Raw genomic sequence first — 21,069 nt, 5'->3', positions numbered from 1 at the left:
ATATAAAAGTTGCAAAGAGAATAAAGGGAAAGAGGAACCGATGTAAAAACAACCAATGACCGATTAATATCCCAATCTTTCCATTATTAGAAGACAAAAACATCATTGTATCGTCTTTTCCCCCCTTCAGTTATTCCTGTTTACGGCAATTCCTTGGTTTTTGGATCAGTGCAAATTAAAGCAAATGATTTGGACGTCAAAAGCTACCAGCATTTTGATGATTTATACACAATGCTAAATCCAGATGAAAAAAAGTATCAAACCATGAGGTTATCGATAGTGTTGAAAACTCCGAGACTGAACTCGGCCTCATGAAAAGTCGCACCAAATACTTTGATACCATATAGATTGGTTTTATGTGTTCATCCAATAGAAATTATAATACTCCCCAGACCCTTTCTTAGACCGTCTCTTGGTCTATATCGGTTGTTAGATCTAACACTACGAGGATGTCAATATCGACTCGACGACTCAGAAGGACCAAGAAATCATTCGGGAAAGGGACGAGCGAAGTTCTCTTTGTTTTCTTATAAGGATTGGAGGTCGTATGTGATTGGGCGAAGAAGAATGGAAGGTGAATGAAATTTGCATATAGCTTGTGAATTATGTCGGTGTGGGTATTGAGTGTGGGGACACATTTTCATTTCGGAACAGTTATTACCTAACCCGTGCCTCTGCCAGCCCATATTATTCCCTTTCCTGCCTCCATGATATGAGGAGGTAACCGGTAAGTACCATTTTATGGCCTAAATTCCATTCCGCACCTCGAAGTTTCCGTCTCGTGGAATTTACACCCCAAAGATCGTCGTGTTTGGCCCACATTGCGCCGCAATGATCGTATATAACCAGCTCTATGTAATGTAGTTCTCTGGCTGTGGCTCCAGTTTGGGCCATATAATTTCCGTGCCCATGTGAATACGGGAGGTTAGCATCGAGCTAGCGATGTGCTAAAACGGCAGAGATATTGTCTCTATTATATATAGCATGTTTTCTGCTATATATTCGATTAGCTAGTCCCATGCAAAATTACGGCTTTGATGGATGGTGGAAGTAGTTATTGTTATGCAAACAATGCGTGGGGCAGCAAATTCTGGGACATGATTGGATACACTTGAATAGCAGCTAGAACCATGTTAAGTATGGGAGGAAGAATCGACTGTCTGTTGAACGCGAGGGTGCGAAGAATAAATTCATTATTTTGTGAATATGTTCTCGAATATCCACGGTCAATTTGATAACGGAATCAATTTAACTTAACTTTATTTTACTTTTTTTTAAATTTAACAATATAATCATTACTTTTATATCTTTTTCTTGAAATCTCTCTCATATTTTGCCTTATTTATTATTATAATTAATTTTTTAATACTAAATTCTCTTAACTATTCAATACGTTTTCTACTATTTCAACATTTTTTTTTCTCAATTCAACAACATAATCATTACTTTTTTTATTTTCTTCCTTAAATTCTCTGACATACTTTTCCTAACTACTTTTGTCTTCATATTTTCAAATCAAACTAAATTAAACTTAACTTCGTTGCTAAATGCAAAGTTAATGTTTTTTGCTTCTTTGGCATGGAAAACTGTTGGCAGGCAAACAATTTCTTTCCTCTATCATTCGCTTCATTTGATTTTATTTTATTTTTTCATTCTTCACCATCTGAGTTAATATGGGATGGGATGTAATTAATTCAGATTTAAACTAGAAGGGGTGAAAATGATGATTTTTTTATTTAGAAAAAGAAAAGTTTTTTTTTGAACTTTCGTCCACCACGTCATTGCTAAACCAGCCATTAGATGAATGACACATCGACAAAGTGGTTTCACACTTAATTTCGAAAAAAGCCCAAAACTTTTCATATTTTCAAATGAGTCACATCTTTCTCTCTCTCATCCTCCCTTTTCCTCTCCTTCAAATCTGCAAAACGCTCAACCAGGCCCACCCACTTCCTGCCAGCATTTAGAGTTTTGACGACGTGTTTGTGTAGGAAGCCAAAACTCCTCGTCTTTGTCGGAATGTCGACTCCACCGACTTTGCCCTCTGTCTCTAACTCCCTAACTCTATAACTACCCCCCTCCCCAAAAAAACAAAACCAGCCCCTCTACCATTGGATCCCCGACTCAGGCTTGGGCCGACCTCGAGCTTTGCACCTCAGTATTCCTCGCGGAAGGAAGTGGAGGTTGGGGGGTCGAAGCTCTTGGCGGCGTCAAAGCTCATGACTCAGTCCAAGATTCAATTTCAACTTGAAGGGGGGGGGAGAGAGAGAGAGAGATTGCACATGTTAACGTGGACAAGTGGAAAGAGAAAGGAGAAGAGAGAGATGTTGCTGTGGTCATATATCGTTTGGGATCTCGAGTGGCCGAAGGGCCGAGGGAGGTGAGGGACAGGGGTGAGTGAGGTGCTAGTGAAGAGTAGGAAGAGGAGAGAGAAGAAGATGGGCCAGATTTGAAAATATGAAAAGTTGTGGACCATTTAGACATTAAGGATCTGACAATTTATACACGTGTCGTCATTCTAATGGCTTGGTTCATGGACGATGCTAAATTCATCTAATAATTTCTCGTTCCAAATGTTATTGGAGGCCCCACCTACTGACATTGCAACAAAATGTTGACAGTAACTGCTTTTCACCGGTGATTATAAAAGGAAAAAAGAAAAAAAAAATGTAAATAGATTCTCGGAGAATCTATTAAAAAAAATTGAAATATAGAGTAATAAGTTAAATTACAAGGGAAAATTCAATAATTTCTATTACCAAATATGGGACCTGGCTGTATGTGTTAAGCGGGGAGAATCTAATATTGTTTTGGACGATTATAATTATCATTCATTACTTTTACTTTGAATACTGCATTGGATATGGACCACTGACAATGCCATAATATGACAGTAAAATTAAAGAAGGAACAAAAAAAGTGGGAAAATAACAGCAAAAAATGGGGGAAAAGTGAAAACTCTCACTTTCAGTACCTTCTGAGATTCAATGTCACCAACAACCAACATGTCCTCGTGAATCAAACGACATGGTTTGCTCAATCAAACCTAATAATTCAATGCGACGGGGCTCAGTACACTCCGTCGTTCTTCCGGCCGAAGCCAGAGTAAATCTCTCACGACATTCTGTTAAATATGTTCAGGGAAAGTCCGCCCTCATAAAGAACAGAATTACTATGCTTGCTCCGACACAGCAATTTGTTCATTCATTCATTCCTCTGAGCAGCCATCGTTCAAAAGCTGTTATGCATACTGACACTGATATCGATGTTGCTTTTCTCTTTATTTAGATAGACTATCACATGAAAATTGTAATCAGCGCAACGTTAATGGGCATCGAATATATAATCATGTCTTAGCCCCGCGTCGATGTGATCAATCCATATAATTACATTTTAGTCCTTGTGTGATGGTGGGCCAGAGTTTGGGCCAAGAATACGGGCTGATTTTTGCGTTGTTTCTCGTAGCCCATGGGCCTGGCCCACGTATAACCCTTTATTAACTCATTATAGGCATTGGCCCTTTGCTTTGCATGATCAAGAATTGGTCGGTCAGCCGGTCTCCGGTACATGTCCTCTCCATGCGTATTGCGTTCATGCAACAGCTTCCTATCGAGTCCCCAGGGCCGATATTTCTCTCGTAATTTGCACGGTGTGGACTTTGCTCGTAACCGGAAACGAAGATCCCCTAATACTCAATTATAAAGACATATTGCTCAGCCACCAGGCGGCATAAACATATGAATCAGATAATTCCTCCTCAATGCTGGAAAAACGGATTTCTTTCTAGAGCAACATGAAACCAAGAGAACTAGGAGACCAGCTTAACCACGAATTTCTTTTCCAGGAGATCGGAAAAGCATGTTGTTGTGACCAGGATTCAGGATGATTAAGTATTTGCTTGGCACAATGTGGTACATAAAGATCATTGCGTGCATCTCCATGATCAGTCTAATCATTCCGAGAAGCTCAGTTGCAGCATACAGATCACTCAAAAAACGTACAACACATGTACATATGAGGGCAATTCATTCAACAAATCGAATACAAATTATGAAGTTATTAATTGGGAGCATCGAGGAATCTCCTAATTAATTAGTTTCCAGGACGAGCTCTTTTTTTTTGGGAATATTATTCTTCAGCCCTCCTTCTGCTATAGCACCTTCCCCTTGCAACGTTTTGAACAAGCACTTCCCCTACACTTTCCCCAATTCCCTCAATCAGGCCACCAATAAAATCAACCACGACCCGGGATGCGAGCTTTGCAGCCACCACCAACATTCCCGGCTTCTCCAGGCCCTTTATCCCATTATCATAGAGCCCATTGACCGCGCCCTTGGCGCATACTGCATGGAGATGGTAGTCGCACCCCGTGCACCGGTACACCCTTCCTGATCTTTTCCTCCCGCACTCGCCGCACATGAAGCCTGCCGAGTCACCTGCAGACGATGCCTGGGCTGTCGAGGGCAGGAGCCTGAGAGCATGCGGGTGCGATGGGAAGATGACCTCGTCCTGCAGCATCTCACAGCTTGGGTGCATCCGGAAGGGGCAGGCGACGCACCGGAACCTGTAGCCTTTGATTGGCTTGGCACATACATCGCACTTGGATTTCGCTATCCCGCTTTTCACTAGGTTCAAGGTTTTCTGCAGTTAATCTCTTTGCCAACGAAACATGATATCTCATACCAATCAAAGAACGTGTGGGGTGAACGTGAAAATTTTAAAGTCTCTCTTATTAGGGTTCTAATGTTTTCCCTTGCACAACACACACACAAATATATAATATACAAATACACGTATATGATTCATATATATAACATGATGATCAATATGTAATTAATTTATACCTGGTTTAGAAAGGAAAGCAAGTTGGTGCTGGTAGTGAAGGGGATGGCCCTTTAGGGTTTGAGGGGCCAAGCCGCAGAATTCGTGAAGCTGATAATCACACTGCTGGCACGTAAACCTCTTCCCAGCCCCGTACTCTTTGCACCCCGCGCATGTGTACAGGTCAGGAAGATCGATCTTCGACAGGGGATGCGGGTGGCTGAAGTGGACGATCTCCTCTCCAAGTATCAGCTGGGGGGATGCTGGGAACTCGACCAACGGAGTCTTCTTTGGGACGTACGGCGGATGATGAGGAGGGAAGGAGGAGGAGGCGGTCGACTGCGACCTCTTGAATGTCCTTGAAGAGTTCATTTTGGATTTGGCTCTAATCATTTTCTGGTGTGTTGCTTCGGTGGTGGTAAATGAATAATTTTTGTTGTTGGCAAATTCTACTCTTTTGATCTTGAGAGTCAATAATGCAAATTGCTAGTGAGTGGTTGGAGAATATATTTATTCTTGGGAAAAAAGCTGAGGGAGCGTGTACTGTTTGTAACTAGAGGATGCCAGTAAGGCTATAATTTGTACACGGCGGTGATGAATAGATTAATTCGATATACCTTTTCGATTACAATAGAGGCTCAGTGGGTGAAATAACATATATGAAAAAGTAAATTAGAAGGACAAGAAACGAGGGGGCTTACAGCTGGGTTATATCTCATTTTTTGGGTTTCATGCACTTTTTTTACCAAAAGATAAAGAGAGATTGGGAATAGAGAATTGCATATTTTTGCATGCATGTGCCCAATTTCTGTTGCCTTTTCCCTTCCCGTGTTGATTGAGAGGAGGGGAAAGCATATTCAGAAGGCAGCAAATTAAGACAATATCAATGTATATATGTAAGCTATTCTCGCTTAACAAAAAAAATGTAAGCTATTCTCACTTGGCATAAAAAAAATAAAAAAATGTAAAGCTATTCTCTCTTCCTCTATGTGTATTATTTTTGCTTTCCCTAATTTGATGCAAACCTTTTGTTAGATTTTATGACAGCAAAGGTGTTACTACTAAAGAAACATATCCCGAAGGTGCAAGGATGACCGGGTCGGGTGTTTTTAGTCTCTGATCGATGCATGCGAACAATCGGTTACTGTCTGACGGATATAGGAGCCTAATTAAGAATGTATCGTTGTTGTCGGAGATAACAATTTGCTCAAGGAGGTCCGGATACCTCGATTTATTACAGAAGCTTATTCCGGTATGGAAAGAACATTGGTTTGTTATGGTTTTCGTGGCTAAAAGGCAAATGGTAAAATTTGCCGGTGAACATGGAGAATCAAGCGAAAGCATATATTATTGGGAGTCCCTTTTTGTAGCCAACACAACAGAATAATATGGGAAGAAGGGCCCAGAAAATTTGTGCGTGGATTCCTGACGCGCTGATGATGCCTTGCCCGAGCTAGGTTGATTTGAAATATCATCAGACGATGCACAACTCGAGGAGGACATAAATCGATCACAAGGAAACTATTAGGTAAGTAGGCCAGTGGATGGCCACATATCCGGAACAAGTGAAACAAGACGTTGCGGCCTTTTTCGCGATTTCATGGCATGTTAGAGGTGCCATGCAAATGCAGTAAGGACTGGTTTATGTATGCCAAGCTCGGTTACGTTCCGAACCAATCTGTTCCCGCTGTACATTGACCCGGAAGGTTCTTGTATAGTAGTCTTCATGGCGCCATTGTATGGATCTGAGTTGATGTGTTTGAAGATTTTGCTCCCAATTATTGTGTCAAATCCCGAAAGTTGTAATATATTCGATTCAAAGAAGAAATCCTCCAGCTTTATTATGGAGGCGCGCCATTCATGTAATACCAGGTGCTGGTCTGGTGGGAAATTTCTGGCACTAAATATTATCAAATATTCACTCGTTTCAACATTCTGCATATATATATATATATATGAATTAAAGATGTGTTGAAGGCAAAAAAAGAAAAGAAAAGAAATATGTATTAATTACATATATCAATGAAATAGAGATGCCATTTTCTAAATTATTTGACTAAGACACTGATGATGCCCACATAGTTATTTGTTGAGCTTGTCTTTCCACAATCGATATTCTCAGTGTCTGTGCTTTGTGCTTTAATTTCCTCGTCTCATCACATCTTGAATTACTTAATGTGATGGCAAAGGGGAAAAAACAAATATTCCATAACAAAACACATCTTTGATCAAGACCGACCGTGTCAAATAAAGCTGCTCATGGATAGATCGTTACGTGCGCCATATACCTTAATTTGCGCTTAGTGGTTTTATTAGATAGATAGCAAATTCGCACACCCTTACGTCGGCTCCCGACTCACACGTAATGCTGCCAAATCTGTTTCGAGGGAATTGGAAAAATGCTAGGCCAAGAAAGGAACCAGATCAATCAACTTGCATCTCACAACGCTGAAGAAACATTTTCAAGAGAGCACAAAGAACACTATAAAGTTCCGGTGCAACAACGATTCGAACTTCAAATGACATTCACCGTGCCAACCAATGCAATAGAACACTAATGGCAGTAACACATCATCCTCTTGCAAAAAAAGCAAAACTAACAGATACAATCAAACGGAGCTAGAAAACTGCAGACAGACTTAATAATTAAGGAGAAGAGGAAGGGACAGGGAGATGTAAATGAATTTATTAAATTTAGCTTATTATCAATACTAAATAAAACAATAGTGTCTGTTCGGAACCTTCCAGCGCCATTTAATCACATATCACGGGAAAACCAAACCAATCCTATCAACTCGAGAGTGTGTATGATGAGGCAAGAACCACTTGTAAAGAGAGAACCCAAGCAAGGGCAATCTAAATCTGCCAAATATAAAATTATGAAAGAGACCAAAGCAACCCCACCCCCCAAGGAAGAGCACAACGAATCGTCATCATCGCCTGTATATATATATATATATATATATATATGTCATAATATGTAAAATCTATAGGCGGGAGTCTCCCAATCGAAGCCTCGATAGATTAGTCACCGCCATAACTCTGGAAAAAAGATATATAATCTCCATGGAACCCCTGAACCTCTTTTGACAGTTCCTGAAACTTAGAAGAGTCGCCTGCCATTGCCCGCCAAAAACAGGGCAAGAACGAGCACAGCTACAAGCAGGACCCACATCCACGGCTGCATCTTCCTCTTGCCCCGGTTTCGGAGTGGCGGAGGGATAGTGGACTTTACCTTTGTCTGTCTCGCAAAGTGAACTGGCTTTTGATGTCTTTTTGCAGCTGTCTCGACCTTCTCTCTTGTCTCAGATTCTCTAGGAGTCTCAGTAGGAGTCTGAGCAGATGGAACGGGTTCCCCTTCATTGGCTGCATCCGTGGGCTCAGACCCACCTGCGTTCTTTCTTTCCTTCTTCTTCAACCTTTTCTCCCTCTCCTGCATAAAGTGAACACCACAAATATTATCTCATGAACCCATAACATGCTCAAAAATTCTGCATGTTTGCGTGCAAAACTAAATGAGAAGGCTAGGCTTAATTAAGCCATTAAATATGCGCCTAAATTTCAGGAAGAGCTCGAACTACCTTCTCCTTCTGTTCGGCTTCTTTCTGTGCTTTAGCTGCAGCTCTTGCTTGGGCCCTCTCTGCGATCCGTCTTTTCCTTTCTAGAGCCGCCTCGGCCTTGGCCTTCTCCTCCAGCCGACGTTGTTCCTTCAACCTCGCTGCTTCTTCTTCCTTACTCAACTCCTCTTCCCTCCTAGCCTTTTCCTCCTCCTCCTTCGTCCGCTTCGGCTCTTCTGTGACTTTGGCAGCCTCGTCGTCTCTGACAGCATCAGGGGAGGCCAATGCAACTGCCTCAGATGGTTTTGCAGGGGCCTTGGCTATCGAGTTCGGCTTCTTCTGTTCCATGGGTTTAACAGGCGCATTATCAGCTCTAGAGTCAGTTTCCACAGGCGCAGCCTGTGCTTTTGCTTGTACCAGACTCGGAAATGCAGGGGTACGGGTGGGGTTGTCCTTCGCAATTCTCTCGATCGGGTATGGTGGGATGACTAGTGGCTGCTCATCAAGCCCAAGGGAGCGTCCGTCCTTAGTTCCAAGCCTCCTCAGAGTACCCCTTAAGCTGCCCCCGATGTAATCACTCCGAAACTCCACATTGTTGAGCCACAATTTCATAAAGTCGTCCACCTACAGAACATTGATGCATGATTTGAATGCCTACTTCAATTTTAATAAAATATTCAACAATGAGATGAAGAGTGCCCGTGAACTTACTTGTTTGATACAGAATTGGGAAACGCCATCTCGGTCTCCCTTAGATCCCAAGTCACTCGAAATGTTTGCATCATCCTTGTACTTGTAGAAGTACTTGTTCTGTCATTTCAGATAAAGAGTTGTTCTCAGTTTCCCAACTCATCAGTATAATCATCATACTGAAGCTTATCAAGGGACCTGGCAACTTTTCTAAGAATATCATAATTGAAGTGAAACTAGATATTGCAAGAGAGCATTTCATATTTTCAAATGTTGCAGACCTTTTCATATGATTGTTTCCTTAAGCTTTGTAGATGCGCGTATGCTTCTTGTCTAACAGCATCGGCAGCTTTAAATTGATCTTGCAATTCACGAAGCTTCTCAATTCCATCATACTGTTTCTTCTTTGCAGCTTTTGTGACTCCTTCTGCCCTAGAGAGGGTGCCTCTGAGCAATTCCGCTTCCTTCCTCAAAACCTGAAATAAATTATACAAGTTTAACACCTTGTGTACTAATTTTGCCCGTGCATGAGGAACAGAGCTACTTCTCGGAAACTTAAAAAACCCTAAACACCCTATACTCGTTCCAACACAATAATGAAAGAAGCATAAACATTAGTACCTTCAAACGCTCTTCTGTCTGCTCCTTCTGTTCCAGGGCTTCCTTAAGCTCGTCCTGCTTTCCAATTCTAGAGGATAGTTGTTCGCGGTGTTGCCTCAAAAGCTTTATGTCACGCAGCAATTGCTTCTCTTCCTTTAAGGGCAGGGTTTCATGTTCAATCCTGTGCTCCATGCTGTGTATCTGAGAGATGAAAGAGGTTGATAAGTTGGGGGACTTCCCAAAAAAAATATCGAACGTGTAGAATTTACATGCATTATTCTCATTTACTCCCATCTTTCTTTTTGCTGTGGAAAAAAGCTTCTTGTGAAAGAGAGAAGGGTGCTATAATATGGACAGACTGCTTACCCTAGAATCAATATCATCAATATCCATTGCATTCTTCAATTTACTCATGACAGACTGCACAGTATCAATCTCATTCCGTTTGGACTTCCACAAGTCTCGAGCAGACTGTTCTTCTGCTGAGGCAGCTTCGATCTCAACCGAGTAGCCCTTGCGAGTAGCCTAATCGAGATAGTAAGAACTCGTATCATGTCAAAAGAGAGCAAAGGGTTTTACAAACTCAGCAGCCAAAAGACTAAAAAGTCGCATACCTTAATCATTTGAATTTCAGCCTGAATAGCATCACGGATACGAGTCTTCTCATCCACTCGTGCCTGAGCTTCAATCATCTGTTCTTTAAGGTCCTCTGCATCATATCTTGGAACCCTAACACGTTGATTGAAAAATCTTTTCACCACTTCGGGGACCACAGGCCGTGCTTCTGTTACTCCATTACTAGAACCTTCTGCAGGAGAGCCATCATTTTGAAGAGTAGCATCAATAACCTCAGCTCCTTGTGATGTAGATCTATCACTACCATCATTTTCAGGGGATTCTGAATCAGCTGAAGGCTGAGTTACTGCACTAGATATGGAAGACAGTTCTTCATGACTGATAGAACCAAAACATATTTTAGTTTCTGTTGACATAGTAGAGCAGTGGCTAGCTGAGGTGTCATCGGCCACTGATGATCCTTCGTGTGTTCCACCTTCCATTTCTGTACCATCAGAGCTTGTTGTTGCGGTATTCCCAACCTCAACTTTTGAAACAGTTGCTTTGTCATCATTGACTGCTGCAAGTTCTGCGTTCATATCATCAAGGGCAGGAGCAGGGATATCTGCATGCAGAGGCACAGCAGTTGGATGGCACTCAGCACTTTCTACAGACACATTGATGCAATCAGCGGGAGAGGCCGATATTTCAGCACTCTCGGGGGCAGAACCTGGCTCCTTTGTTTCTATAATGGCATGAGCAGAATCACCATCTTCTTTGGCAGCGGAAACTGCACTAGGCACAGGGTCACTTTCAAAGCTTTGGCCGTTCTCGCTGGGCTGACTACTAGCAGTGTTAATGTCAGTTGATTCAGGACAAGCAGTGCACTTGGCGATTTGGTCATCCTCCCCATCAACGCTCTTTAGTTGATCAGTCGTCGGAGATTCAGCAGCCACTTCCACTGACTCCTGCTGCTCCACATCATTACTGGCATCATCAACCTGGATTTTAACAGATTCTTGAGTTTCTGGGATTTCTGCATTGGGACTTAATTGGCTTGAAACCTCAGCCTTATCCTCCTTAATGGGAGATGATTCTCTTTCCTCTACCACCTCCTTCTCATTATTACCAGTAATCAGCTCAGAGGCAGCAGTAGCAGTAACAGTCGCTTCGCATTTCTGATCTTCGTCTGGTTGCTCGGATAGATCTGCTGTGTTTTCCACAGTGACCTTGGACAGCACTGGGCAGTCACCCGTGCCCTCTGCATCACTGTTGCTAACTTGTTGAGACCCTGGAATTTCCCCAATATCCTCCGAGGTAGACTCCACTTCCACAGGCATGTCTACCGCATGCTGACAGCATCCACATGAACAATCAGCATCAACATGAATGGTTGACTGAGAATTGGGAACCTCCTCAGAAACCTCAGAAATGGACTCCGCTTGCAGGGGTTGCTGTTCGGTAATCTCTGATAACCCTTTGGTATCATCTGAACCATCAGCATCCCCGTGAGACTCGGGAACCGCCTCGACAACCTCAGCGGTGCTCTCTATTTTCTCAGGCAGCTCTGCAGTGGTTTCCGCTGGCTCTTTGCAATCCCTCGAACCCTCAGTCTCCACATCATTAACAGCCTGAGACTCGGGAACTTCCTCAACAATGTCAGAGGTGGATTCTACTTGCTCAAGGAGCGCTTCTGCATTTGCTGACAGCCCTTGGCAGTGATTGGAACCCTCAGCATCCGCATGATCATCCTGGGTGATGGGAACCTTTTCGACCACCTCAAAAGAGGACTCCACCTCAACTTTTTCGTCGCTGTTGACCACCCCAAGTACCTCTGATTCAGCAGAATTCACCACTTCCACCTCTTCCACGGGACACAACTCAACAGATTCGCCTTTGGATTCCTCAGCTACAAGAACACCATTATCTTCCTTTATACAATCTCCATTCTCATGACTCGTAGATTTGCCGTTCTCAACTTCAGCAGCCTCGTGAATGATCGCATCTACCTTCTCAAAATCACAATGCCCATTGCAACCGTTAACCTTGGCTTCCCCTGCCTCAATCTCACCATTAGACTTTAACTCCCCGCAGTTACCCACACTTTCCTCTGCAGGAGCCACCATGATACAATTTTCATCATTATCACCAATCTCAGCGACGTCGTCGCTGCCATTCACAAAAACATAGGTCCTATCAGCGTCCTCCTTCCCATTTCCGTTCTCAATTCCCTCAACCACAGCCACCGATTTCACGCCATTGCAATCAAGAGAGCTGCCGCCGTTGGGCAGATCATGGCACGGACTCGCGTCCACACCACATTGCTCCTTAATTTTTCCGTTCGGCGAAGAGACCTCCACAACCACCTCCCCGTCCATCACCACAACACAGCGATCACGCCAAACGAGCTACAAAGAAAAAAGCGCAAATTACTCTATCCGCCTAATTGGCCAAGCTCCGGCTACTGCTAGATCACACTACGCGAAATTGCGAAATCACGAATCGAGAGGAAAAGAGACGAGATCTTGCACGAGATCGCGGTGACTTACTAGACGGAGAGGCGAGAATGCAGGGGGGGACCGCCAGATCGGGAGCGAGATCTGCGAGCCGGAGGCCGCAATGCACGGTGGCCGGAGTCTCTATCTCTCTCCTCTCTCGCTCACACTCCGATCGGAAGGTCCGCGGGGAGGACGGAGAGGGTCGACAATGGCGGATTTGGGAGGGGGAGGAAGAGAGGACTCGTCTTCTCTCACGAACAGCTGTAATCTAAAGAGAAAGCGCCTCTCGTCTCTCTACGTATCCATTTAAACTCTCCCCTTCTCCTTCCTAATTGGATTTTCCACTTTAATTATCTCATTTTAAATTTTAAATTATTTCCCGTGATTTGACAATTAAAATATCTTTTAATCCCATTGAGAAAAAATTATAGCGATTTACCAAACATAGATAGAATATTTACCATGCATAGATAGAACATTCACTTCACCTAGACCTAGTCGATCTGATCCTATCCGATTCACCAATTCACGCGTGTAAAACTGGCATGTAAAGCTCGAGCCAGCGACATCGTGTCAGTTTACGTACACTCAATACAAGGTAATTTATTAAACTTTGAAGCTTGTATTTACTATGCCGAAGCTCGATTTTGAATCATGAACTAGTTCATGCTTGTCATCTAGAAAAGTTGATCACGATGCCCATGTCGGACCACATGTAACTATCCCATCTTTGGCATGTACATAATAATTCATAAATCCGATCATATTGTGTAGATTGAGTAGATTTATAAATAAACACAAAATGGGGGAGAGCGAGCTAAATTTTCTACTCATCCATAAAAATTTATCTGTTTGATAATGATAATAATAGGATAAAAAATTAGCAAAAAATTGCCCATAACAATTAAAAAGTGAGATCAATTGGCCCCCCAAAAATATGAGATCTTTAAGGACATGCTGATGTCACTGGTGACCCAATGATGAGAGGAAAATATGGCATAATTTAGGGAATTTACATACGAAAAGTGCAAATAAAAATTTGCCGATGTGATATGATCTATATCTACAAAAATCTCCCTTCAAACAATATAATCCTACTAATATCGTTTTTCTCAGATCTGATTCTGTTTTAAATCAATAAATTATCTCCGTACTGAGCTAATACGTAATCATTTTATGGTCCTGTTTGACAACGGAGTAAAACTCTGTTTAACTTAACTCTAAACTTTTTAAAATTTTAAAACGACCCAAAATTTATAAAATTTTTCAATTTTGTCCCACCCCTTCTCTCTCCTCCAGGTCACTATTCATCGTCTTCCTCCTCTTCATCCACTATTCATTCTGCGGGCCCTTCACCTTCTTCGACTAGAATGAACCCTTCTCGTCCACGCATCTGGGGCTCTGTTGAGATATTGAGATGAAGAGAGCGAAAGAGAGGTCGAACGGGAGGGATTGATGAACAGTGGAGGGGGAGGAGGAAGACGATGAATAGTGAACTAGACGAAAGAGAAGGAGGTGGGGCAAAATTAAAAATTTTAAAAAAAATTGAGTTGTTTTGAAATTTTAAAAAGTTTAGAGTTGAGTTAAATAGAGTTTTACTCCATTGCCAAACAGGACCTATATTTTTAAAAACAGATTCTCTCGTTATCTGCTATTATTATCTTTTCACTAAAATAATTGAAATTAATCTGATATAATTAAAAAAAATCAAGTGAAATGAGAAAGTGAATGATTAATTTTGTATATATATTAAATGAATCTCGTTAGTCTTTTTTTTGTTGTTGTCGAAACTGTGAAAACTAATCATTTAAGATTTTTTTCAAAAAGAATGTGGCGATTTTCAATGAATTTGAGTACCATAAATAGATAGGAAAGACAATAATTCTCCATAGGAAGCATAGCATAACTTACCTAAGATATTCGACAACAAACGTGCGCCTAATATATGCAAAACTAATCGAGATCTTTATTTATTTATTTATAGTTAATAATAGAAGATTTAAGATTACACAAATATTATTGAAAAATAAAAAAAAATGTGGTTATGATTTTTTTAACTTTATTCATTAAAAAAATCGACCTTCTCTACAAATCATTATGAACTTACAAAAGGGAAAAAAAGAATTTATAGAAATAAAATGAGCAAATGGAGAAAATCGGCATGTTTGGCTCAAAAAATGAAATGAAATTGAAGCATGGCATGATTTTAATCTCATTTGGCAAGTATGTATGCATTCACATTCAATTAAAGGGCTAAGGTAATTTAATCGAAGCTCGAGATTTTCATCTTACCAAAAAATGACAAATGGGCCCAAGGAAAAAAAAAAAGGCATGTGCTGTTTCATGGGTCTGTGGATGCTTTCGACAGTAAATGATGAAATTAGTGACAAAAACCGATTTTGTTTTTCCCTTTTTTATTGTAATTTATATGTCGTTATCGTTAAAAATAAAGACGCGACGTTTAATAATCGAGGTATTTTTTTGGGGGAAGGAGATCCTCCTTTCACATTGACATCATAGATGTCACAATTAGGCACGGGTGAGAGACAATTAATTCTACCTTTTTTCTGCCTAATTGATTCACATGCAATGTCCTATTTTTTAATGTGGAGCAATTTATGTTTTAGATCTGCTCATTTTACCTGATATAAATGTCCCATCCAACCATCAAGTCGAACTCGAGCATTTACATGGGCAAGTCAGTCTCGAGCTCGAATTTTAGGATCGCTACCGAATAGTTGTTTTCATTGGGTTTTATCTTACGTGAATTTATTCGTTATAATATGCTCTCGATATATGCTTCGATGTAGTTGATTCAAGGGTTGTCATCAACTATACAAACTATAGTTAAAACTTGAAACCAATTTTAATAGGAGTTCAATTTTTAGAATTTCTGTTTTGGAGGTTAACTAACAATATGTTTTGTATCCGAAATTCATATCAAACTCAAATTTGGCAGGAATATATTAGAAATATCGATAATCAACTATTAATTATTCCCTCTCCCAGCAATCAATACTTTGTTACCGGTCAACCAATATTTTGTCACCCGTAACAATATTATCGTAAAAAACTCCATACATTGAAAAGCATAAAAAGAAAAATCGTAAATTATCTACCATAATCGAGATCATGACGGGTCAATTTTATGGGCAATACAGAATTATATCCTACTCTAAATAATTACCTCTAAAGTATATGATAGCTGTACATCCATCCACTAATATGAGTTCTTCATAGATTATTTGACCAAAATTATCTTATTGGCCAAACATATCACCCCTTTATCAGTGGCCAAATCAATTCAAATCGAGAATAATCGGTCTCCGAATACATCAATTAAGTAATGTTGACGCAACGATTAGTGATCTATAACCGATATTCACCCGAAATTCATTGTCGCGGAAATTCTAACATCATATCAAGCGAATAAGCAAGAAAATGATTTGCAAAACAAAATAACTAAAAGAAAAAAAAAAAGAACAGAGTTTGAAGTGGTTTTACTCCATTTCACTTAACTTCAATTTAACAACACAATTATTATTATTATTTATTTGTCTTTAATTTTTTTGTTACCATTCAATTCAATTTTTAATATTAAATTCTCTTAACTGTTCATACTTTTTTCGTAATTCAACAATACAACCATTATTTTATCGAAACTTTTCTCATTTTTTTTATAATTTAATTAAATAATATTAATATTTTTAAAAAAATATAATTATTTATAATTGGAATTAGTACTCCATTTGCTAATTGGATTCTAGATTGTGTGAAGGGAAGCAGCTTTCAGCTAGGTGGGGCCCAGCTCCGAATGCGGGAACGCGTGAAAGGTGGCGGCCTTTTATGTTGTCCATAGGCGTCAGCTAAAGCACAAAAGAGACAAAGGCGAGTGGGAGGAGCCCCACCGCCCGCGGGGATAAGGACGTACCGCGGGATCCTTGCCTGAATTTACCGAAATGACCTCCAGGCGCTGCGGGGGGGCGCTCTTCCTCGTGGGGCCACTGCGGGCCCCAAACCGTCTTTTTCCATCGCGGTGGCGGTTCTAGATATCTACGAGGCCGTTAGAGGGTAATTATCACAAATATATGAATATTAGAATTTGGATATGACAATAAATTTAAATAAAATTAAAATTTGTTATGTATTGATTGATAAAATAATCGAATTTGCCGACCTTTTCATGTACCATAGTGTTTATCGTCGAGGTCTATGGAGGGGATGGAATCATTGGCTTTGTAATGATTTATTTGTTGTTCTTTTGCAAGGATATTATAAGCACTAGACGACTAAAATATTTTGGACTTATTATAAGATTAGATTTATTCAAGTTGCTATTGATCCCCAAGTTTTTGTGTTTCTTATTATGTTTTAATAGGTAAATTCACATGTTTAGTCTACAATCATTATATTAAAAGTTTTATCTCGTGACAAATCGAGATATCACGACACGTTTAAATGAAAATGTCATCAATCATAGAATTGGAACCAAAAAAAATAATTCGAATTAGAGTTTTCGGACGATTTCCATATATTTCACTTATTTTCATAGTTCTGGATATCAAAGTCGAAATTGCACGAATTTGTATATAAAAAAGAAATGCAAATTTGTAGTTCATCTTATGGATAATATATATGAGATCCGCGAACATTAATGCACCCATGAAAGAAAGAAAAGGATTAAGTTCTTGCATTTGATATGTCTTGTAGGTACTAAATATAAGAAACCACTCGTATAAATAGTTCAATTATAAATAAGACGAGCGTAATGCAATGATATACTTCTTTAACTATAACAAATATAACTAAGATGTAAATTACGTATCCCGTGCCCCTTACTACTGAATTTTTCAATTTAACTGCACAAATACAGTAAGCATTCATTTGATATTCATAACAAAATCTAGATTAATATAACTCGAATTATCTCATCGATATATTTTTCATTGCGCAGTCTTTATTTTAATAATGCTATATAATGCTATACGTCTTTTTCTTAGTCGGAAAAAAATCAAACAATTCATAATATATGCATTTAACATTAATATGACTTTTTTTTTAACTGTCCACGTACTATAGCTTGTTGGAGTTGCTAATTGCTGGGGATGCAAAAGCAAGAACATGTCTCTGTCTTTTGCTGTTAAGGGCAGTGAACATACTTGAGTGTTTCGTTAACTCTTCCCCCGGCATTAATGTTCGATAAAGGTGAAACACCCACGCCTCCAATCTTTTCTTGTTTTGGTCGATAATTAATTAATTCTGATAGCAATTAAGGGGACGACCTCATAGTCATATGCATAAATAAGGTCAAGAGGGTCATCTCAATTGATGCCACTTCATAAATACTGTCGAAAGATCGAGATTCTCTGCAATTTGCTTATCAGCTAGAGCACTTCAAATGTACGTGAAAATTCTTTTACGTGAGGAATTTTTACCATCTCAGAAGCACGTGATTCGAACTAAATTGACCTATTGAGTGAAAACTATTCTTTGGTGCATCTGATGATTCATGGTGAATGTTCCCAACAATGTCTTTGCTTGGTGCATATTGGATTGATTAGTTCGTGTGTTCTTACACGTCATCAGTTGAGTGACGCGTGTCTCCTTTTAAGTAGGCCAAATAACTCGAACTCAAATAAGAATTGAATCTTTGTAGATCGATGGATATTTAGCTTGCGTTTGGTTTTCGAGTTAGAACATAGTCCAGTTAAACTTGATTTTATGTAATTATTGTAACTGATATATGGATTGGTAAGAATATATATGTGTATATATATATATATGTAAGTATATTGAAAATTTATTATTAAAAATTTGATTATAAAAATGATTAGAAAAAATTACAAGTGAAAATTTATTATTAAATGCTGAAAAAATAAAATAGCAATGATTGTAGTGTTGAATTTGATGAAGTATTTAGAGTAAAATTTTTTATTCGAAAGCCAAACAAATTCTTAAGCTTGCATTTGATTTTTGAGTTGGATAAGTGATCTAACTCAATTTGATTTTGTGTAATGATTATAAATATTATCAAATATATTGATGTATGAATATATATATATGTATGTATACATAGATAAAAAATAGATAAGAAATTTATTATTAAAAATTAATTTTAAATATGATTAGGAAAAAATATGAATGAAAAAGTATTATTAAATTAAAGTTTAAAAATAATTAAGAAAAGTATGAGAGAAAATTTTATTAAATAGAAGTTTGAAAATAGTTAGGAAAAAGGACGAATGAGACAGTATTACTAAATCAAAGAAGAAAATAAAGTTAGGAAGGTGACTTTGGATGGCGTATCTTAGCCACCAATTTACCAGTTCGCCATTAATTCAATAACTAATATTCGCAATTTCAATATGGGAACGAAGTTTAGCACGTTTTTCTTTCACGATCCTTGAGCAATTCAATGGGAATTTAATTTCAATATTCGGTAATCTGGTCCCTACGACTAGCATTAAACATGTAGAAAGGGGATTTATATGTACTTTTACCCTTCAATGCACTTTCCATATATTCGTGAAAAAGGATATCATTACATTATATTATCATACTCCCTTTGAAATGTATAATATTCCATTTGAAAAGTGTAATATTTTTCTTGAAATTGTCGGTAAAAATAACGAATTTTCAAAAGTACTATGTAAGTACTGCACTTTTTAAAGAGAATATTTTATTTTTCAAAGTGGATACCAACCATTTCAGCCTACAAGATAAATGTTATGACATCATTTCCTATATATATGTATATGGGACCATGAACACAGAATGGAATTAATTAATTCACTAATTGATTAGACCGGGTTTTCCAACTCAATCCTATGTATGCCCTCGACAATCCGTTTTGGTACTTATTTCCAAACATAGCAAACGTTGTAACACAAAGGGAGCCATATATGCAACCACATCCTTCTAATAATCGAGATATCTAGAAGATGTCGATTGGAGCGCACGCGAAAAATATTCGAGAAGCGTGAAATAGACCGGTTATAATTAGAGTGGTTAACAATGAGAAGGAATTGTCAGCGTGTTGGTGAGATTACCAAATCATTCTCTATGCCCACGTACATTTTGTCAATCTTAGTGCCGTGGCATGTCCCCTAACACTTCTTTTTTTTTTTTCCTTTTACTTATTGAATATTTGCATAGGTTAGACTATAGCTAGACCTTGACCAAACCAAATGAACCCCATACTCTTAATAATAATGTTGTTTTTTTTTTCTTTTTGGGTTGCTTGGTCAATACTCGGTATGATATATATCAAATTAAACTATTCCAATCACTTTCCTATGAAATCTGATTGGCCTCCAGCAGAAGATTGGACAGTCCCTAGCCCGTAGCCTGCCCCTCTTGCAGTTAAGATAAGAAGATGCTTACAACTATTATCTCTAACAACACGAAAATATATTAAAATTATAATGGATAAATTTCACGTACATCTCATACAGTTTAATAAAACATTGCATACCCCTTCTCTGTTAAAAGTATAATACTAACTACCTTATTTTTGCTAAGGTGGCAACTTATGCGGCACTATGTCAGCATATTCGCTGATGTGGCTCTCTGCTTATTTTTTATTTTAAAAAATATTAAAAGTGAAAAAAAAGAATAAAAAAAAAGGAGAAATTCATCAGAAATTGACAGCTATAGATACTATCGGCGACCTCCAATGGGGTGATGGTCCCCTCTGGAGAGGCACCATAACCCCGATCTAAAGGTATATTTGGACGATATTGGCCCATTGGAGACCTCGTTGTTCCAGGCAAGGTCGCCGGTGGCTTTATATGTTGTCGACGCGTATAGTTCCCTATCAAGACAACAGAAACTCTAGGAATGTCACCTCAGATGGCTCGGTGATGATAATTTTTTCTCTCTAAAAAACAATTTTCATATTTTAAAAATATAAGAAAAAAAGTAAAAAGCCATGCCAACAAATATGTTGATATGATGCCGCCTAAGTCGTCGCCTAAACAAGAGCAGAGGTAATAGTGTCATATTTTTAGAGAATGAGTTCTACAACATTTTATTAAATAGCAAACGACACGTGAAATTTACCCGATTATAATTAGATCAATTTCACAACAACAAACTCAGAAAGCAGTCCATCGATCCCTAATCTCATTGGCAATACATCCTTGATTTCATGCATATAGTATCTATAATTCAGTTGTATAAAATAAGTTATAGTTTTCAATAGGCGTGCATACTATGAAAGCAACATGGGGGATTGGAAGAAAGCCATAGGACCATATGGCATACTAGTCCTATGATTTTGGACCATTGGCATGGCAGTTTCTGCGGTCCAAATTGCCTTCACCTTATCCTTTCACGCTGTGATATTA

General features: G+C 39.1%; 2 protein-coding genes across 2 annotated transcripts; both read right to left on the bottom strand.

Moving 5' to 3' along the window:
• Positions 1 to 3,884: 3,884 nt before the first annotated feature.
• Positions 3,885 to 5,445, bottom strand: LOC116197937. The gene is made up of 2 exons (XM_031528222.1): positions 4,845 to 5,445; positions 3,885 to 4,625 (listed from the first exon to the last, which is right to left on the bottom strand). Exons 1-2 carry the CDS (start codon positions 5,212 to 5,214, stop codon positions 4,129 to 4,131), a joined length of 867 nt encoding a protein of 288 aa, XP_031384082.1. The 5' UTR covers positions 5,215 to 5,445; the 3' UTR covers positions 3,885 to 4,128.
• Positions 5,446 to 7,484: 2,039 nt separating this feature from the next.
• LOC116200073 lies at positions 7,485 to 13,018 on the bottom strand. The gene is made up of 8 exons (XM_031530750.1): positions 12,773 to 13,018; positions 10,283 to 12,631; positions 10,035 to 10,193; positions 9,690 to 9,869; positions 9,350 to 9,544; positions 9,090 to 9,188; positions 8,403 to 9,002; positions 7,485 to 8,254 (listed from the first exon to the last, which is right to left on the bottom strand). The coding sequence occupies exons 2-8, from the start codon at positions 12,599 to 12,601 to the stop codon at positions 7,925 to 7,927; spliced, it is 3,882 nt and encodes a 1,293-aa protein (XP_031386610.1). The 5' UTR covers positions 12,602 to 12,631; positions 12,773 to 13,018; the 3' UTR covers positions 7,485 to 7,924.
• Between the last annotated feature and the right edge of the window lie 8,051 nt (positions 13,019 to 21,069).

Source organism: Punica granatum, chromosome 1 (genome assembly GCF_007655135.1).
Source record: "Punica granatum isolate Tunisia-2019 chromosome 1, ASM765513v2, whole genome shotgun sequence".
Taxonomy (NCBI): Eukaryota; Viridiplantae; Streptophyta; class Magnoliopsida; order Myrtales; family Lythraceae; genus Punica; species Punica granatum.
This window is presented reverse-complemented; position numbering and strand designations above follow the sequence as displayed.

Coding starts and splice junctions, on each gene's coding strand:
- LOC116197937 (XM_031528222.1), bottom strand. CDS start 5,214: ATGATTAGAGCCAAATCCAAAATGAACTCTTCAAGGACATTCAAGAGG. Junction 4,626..4,844: donor TGCTTTCCTTTCTAAACCAG/GTATAAATTAAT, acceptor CCTTGAACCTAG/TGAAAAGCGGGATAGCGAAA.
- LOC116200073 (XM_031530750.1), bottom strand. CDS start 12,601: ATGGACGGGGAGGTGGTTGTGGAGGTCTCTTCGCCGAACGGAAAAATT. Junction 9,189..9,349: donor GGAAACAATCATATGAAAAG/GTCTGCAACATT, acceptor CTGAAATGACAG/AACAAGTACTTCTACAAGTA. Junction 8,255..8,402: donor AAGCCGAACAGAAGGAGAAG/GTAGTTCGAGCT, acceptor CACTTTATGCAG/GAGAGGGAGAAAAGGTTGAA.